Here is a 4,744-nt window from a genome sequence, read left to right as displayed (position 1 = left end):
GGAGAGGGGGGAGGCCCCCGGCTTTGCGGCGCCTTGCTCGTCTCTCTCTCTGCTTTTCCTATGGACTGAGATGGCCTCCGAGCTGGCCATGAGCGCGGAGCTGCCCACCAGCCCCCTGGCCATCGAGTATGTCAACGACTTCGACCTGATGAAGTTCGAGGTGAAGAAGGAGCCGCCCGAGGCCGAGCGCTTCTGCCACCGCCTGCCGCCCGGCTCGCTGTCCTCCACGCCCATCAGCACGCCCTGCTCCTCCGTGCCTTCCTCGCCCAGCTTCTGCGCCCCCAGCCCCGGCGGGCAGGCGGGGGTGGCTCCCGGCGGGGCCGGCGCGCCCGCCAGCAAGCCCCAGCTGGAGGACCTGTACTGGATGTCCAACTACCAGCATCACCTGAACCCCGAGGCGCTCAACCTGACCCCGGAGGATGCCGTGGAGGCGCTCATCGGCGCCCCGCACCACCACCACCACCACCACCACCACCAGCCGGGCTACGAGGGCTTCCGGGCGCAGGCCTTTGGGGCCGAGGAGATGCCGCCCTCGGGGCACCACCACCACGCGCACCACCACCACCACGCGCACCACCTGCGGCTGGAGGACCGCTTCTCGGACGACCAGCTGGTGAGCATGTCGGTGCGGGAGCTGAACCGGCAGCTGCGCGGCTTCTCCAAGGAGGAGGTGATCCGCCTCAAGCAGAAGCGGCGCACGCTGAAGAACCGCGGCTACGCCCAGTCCTGCCGCTACAAGCGGGTGCAGCAGCGGCACATCCTGGAGAACGAGAAGTGCCAGCTCCAGGGCCAGGTGGAGCAGCTCAAGCAGGAGATCGCCCGCCTGGCCAAGGAGAGGGACCTCTACAAGGAGAAGTACGAGAAGCTGGCTGGCCGCGCCTTCCCCCGCGAGCCCTCGCCCGCTGCTGCCCCGGGGAAAACCTCCGCCGACTTCTTCATGTGAGGCTCCCCTGCGCCGGGGGCGAGGCTCTTCCCCACCCGCCCTTCATCCCCTGTACATAGATCCCTGGCGCTGTCTCCCTCTCGGCTTCCCCCCAGCCGCCAGACCGGGATGGACACGAGCGATGGGCTGTCTGGGATGGCTTGGACGGGGCTGATCCTGCCTCGGGACTGGATGGACGCAGTGTATGGGTCAGGCAGGGGACCGGACTAGACGGACGCCAGCGACGGGTGGTTTCCACGGGGCTGATCCTGCTTCGGGGCAGGGGGTTGGACCAGATGTGGCCTCTGGAGGTCTCTTCCAGCCCTGCTTCTCGAGGAGGGTCCTGTGAGATCCAGCCCCCAGGCAGAGAAGGCTGCCGCCCCAGACACGCAGGCAAGGAAGGCTTCCACCCCAGCCTGGTGGCACAGACTTCCAGGCACATCCAGGCTGGACTCTTTTGCAAGCTTGTCTTTTATTTGGGATTGGGGCGGGGGGTCCTTTCCCATCCAAAAAAGCCAAGAAAAGGAGCATTTTTACCTCCCCTCTGCAGCCGCCCCGATGCAACAGAACTTTGTACCTCCCCAGACCTGGCTTTGGCCAAGGACAAGCAGCCAGGCACGCACACGCACTCCTGAGTCTTAACGTGACCCCCCCGAACTTTAGAAAGCAGCGGGGAGGAGGGAAGCCAGACGACGCTTCGGATGCTGGGGGGGGGAAGAAAGGACACCGCTGACTTGAAAGACTTGAAGCAATACGAAAAAACACACAAACAAAAAAGATTAATGATGATAATAGCAAACCTCTGACTTCTTACTTTATTTTTTTTTTTGTTCTCCTGGAAACTGGGTGACACGCAGCGTCTCGTGGGGAGGAAAGAAAAAGCCCGTGGTGAAATCTTCCTGTATCGCCCTTCGCCCCAAGAAAGCAGCCTCCGAGGAGCCGTGCCGAGCAGCTGTTACCTGTGGTTCTTAGAAGACTTTTTAAGCAATCCTGCATGCAGGACATGTATGGTATTTCAATAATCGCCCCCCCCCTTTTTTCTTTTGTACTAGAACAGATGAAGAAAAAAAAGCATGATCCTGGGTTTTTTCCTTTGTAAAGTTAGTTTTTCTTTTTTTCCTTTCCCCCATTCCTGAGCGTTCAGTTTTCTGTTTGCAGCACTTCTGGGGTGCGTCTTAAACAAAAACGAATAGTCTTAAACAAATGTTTGCAAAGTGATGTTTTCTCTCTCGCTGGAGCAGTGCAGCAAAACACACACACACGGGGCCGGGATGTGTCTTGGGACTTCAGACTACAAAAAGGGTTGAGTTTACCTGCTTTTTATCTCCCTCCTTTTTCTTATTAATATTCTTGTTGTTAAAGTTGTTGGGTTTGTTGTTTTGTTTTTTTGTTTTGTTTTTTAAAAAAAAGGAAACCTGAGCCAGACTTAACTTATTTCAAGGTGTCCACTTGTACATATGTAGAATTTAGTTAGTTTTTTGCCTTTTTTTCTGAGCCTATATTTTGCTTGGTGATTTAAGGAAAAAAAAATCTTAAAAAAATAAATAAACACAAGTCTTAATGAAAGTTTGTATGTAATAGCATGCAAATAATATAAGAATTAATTTAATGATGTTGATAAAGCCGAATGCACTATATACAGGAATCAATTGGATTAAGTAATACTGTTGTTTTATAGAGATTTAAAATTATCTATGCTCTTAAAAATATTGGGGGGAAAAAAGTTAACATTCTAAGATGACCAGAAAGGCAATATAATAATATATGGACTGCAAACAGTTGGCTGCTATATCACTATGCACCAGATTTATTTATTAACCCTTGGGAGACAAAATGTTATTTTAACTTTGATTTAAAAGAGATTGGGGGGGGGGGGACCCTGAAAATGCACATTATTTCTTGCAAAAGAAAGAAAAGCAGCAATCTTGTGATTCTGCTTCATGTGGAGTGGAAAAAGAAACCTGTAACTAGAAGCTGGGTTTTTTGTTTTTTTTTAACAAGTTGCTTATTTAAAAAAAAATCTTAGGGGAGGCAGAAAGGTCTAAACCAAATTGTGGGCTTTGGAAGCTGGTGCATTTTAGGAGCTTTGTCAAAGCATTTTTTGATGACCTGTTGTTTCAGTTTCTGATGATTTTAATCCCATTGCCTCAGGATAAAACATGTTCATGTAGAGCATCAGTTCAGTTTTTTGTTGTGTTGGTTTGTTTTTTTTTTTTTAAATACAAACTGCTCTTGAGCCACATAGGCAATTTTTTTGCAACCTCAAAAACCCCTACATGTATAATTTTGTGTTTGTTTTTTGGGAGTCGTTTTTCTTTCGTGTTCAGGCATCCATGTAAAATTCAGTCGAGCTTTTCCTTTGCTACGAACAGACGACAAAACAAAATAACCCCCTTCCCCCCCCCCCGGATGCCTTGGCATTTGCAGGCAGCGATGGCCTGGCGGGTGGGTCCCCGTTCTGGAGGAGACATGAGGAGCACCCGCTTCTTTGCAGTGCTTTGTTCAGCAAAATCCAGTGGATTCAATTCGTTCAAATGTGTTTTGAGTTGAAAAACCAGAGCAGGGAAATGCGTAACGGCAACCCTCAGAACAACCACGTAGACAGAAGGTTATTTGAACTTTATTTTGGGAGGATCAAGATGAAAGGCACTTTTTTTTTTACCATTTAAAAAATAAAAAGATCAGAAAATTGGCAAGACTGGGAAATGGGGAATAAAAAAATAACACCATTGTAAAGAAACACATGCACATTTTGTCCACTTCGGAAGCTGCGTTTGCTTTCAGTTTTCCCGTCTTCTGCTTGGCTTCCTACTTGAACCAGGACTCGTTTCAATGGGGTTGGAAGCGATTAAAACGGCGAGATAGATAGTAAATGATGACAGAGGTGTGTTGACACTCCTCGTTTCTTTCCAAAGTTTTCATCTCTTGGGAAGAAAAATCTGTGAACATTTTAGTGCTGTTTTTAATGCTTCTGCATTGTAGAGTTAGACCCTCCACTGATCTGGCTTTTAAATGCCTTTCACAATTTATTAGCTTGGTTTTCCCCCCCATTGCACAATATTTAAATTTATAAGTGAAAGTTTTTTGGAATTAAGTTGTGGTTTTATTCTCTTTTATGGGAATCATGCTGTAGATGGAAAATGTTTTAAAAAAAATAAATTAATTTTTCCTTATTTTTTTTCCTTAAGGAAGAGAGGGACCTAATTATTTGAGTATTTTATTTTCAATGGGTTAATTACAGCTTCATTGTATTTTGTTTGTTTGTTTGTTTTTACAGTATTGAGACTTACAATTCTAAGGGATTTGATTCAAAGTGAGACTCCCCCCCCACCCCCGCACATATCAGAGAAATCGTTTTCTTTTTAAATAAGGAATTATTTCCACACCAAATGAGTGCTCTCATGAATAGCTTTTAATGCTGTGTCTGTTTTGTAACCAAATCAAAAGTGTAGTCCATTGACTTTTATTTTAAATGGTAATAAATGGTTTTATTTCCCCTTTTGGATACTGTGTTAAGAGTTTTTTTAATTAAAATAAAAATCCCCAAACCAAACTAGTGCTTAAAGGCCATTTAAAAAAAAAAAGAAGCAGCGATAGGGAATGACTTCTAAATTGTTTCCTGTGCATCCGGAGAGGGCAGAAGTAGGATGGCTGTGATTTTATTTGTTTGCAGAAACATCCTTATGGGTCTAATACCTTGCAGGAAAATCTTTTGGTGCCAGTTGCAATCCCTACTACAAATAACAGATTTCCACTTTTTTTTTCCTTGCTTTTCTCCCTAAATGAATGCTGGAACATTTTGAGGGATTTGGAGTATTGTTT

The 4,744-nt window shown here is 46.8% G+C and overlaps 1 protein-coding gene across 1 annotated transcript; it reads left to right on the top strand.

Moving 5' to 3' along the window:
- The first annotated feature begins 59 nt into the window (after window positions 1-59).
- MAFA (MAF bZIP transcription factor A) lies at window positions 60-1,235 on the top strand. The gene has a single exon (XM_019553611.1). It carries the CDS (start codon window positions 71-73, stop codon window positions 941-943), a length of 873 nt encoding a protein of 290 aa, XP_019409156.1. The 5' UTR covers window positions 60-70; the 3' UTR covers window positions 944-1,235.
- The last annotated feature ends 3,509 nt before the right edge of the window (window positions 1,236-4,744 follow it).

This window comes from Crocodylus porosus, unplaced genomic scaffold, assembly GCF_001723895.1.
Source record: "Crocodylus porosus isolate Cpor-Errol unplaced genomic scaffold, CroPor_comp1, whole genome shotgun sequence".
NCBI classification, from domain to species: Eukaryota; Metazoa; Chordata; order Crocodylia; family Crocodylidae; genus Crocodylus; species Crocodylus porosus.
The sequence above is the reverse complement of the archived record's forward strand: the minus strand, read 5'-3'. Positions and strand labels throughout refer to the sequence as shown.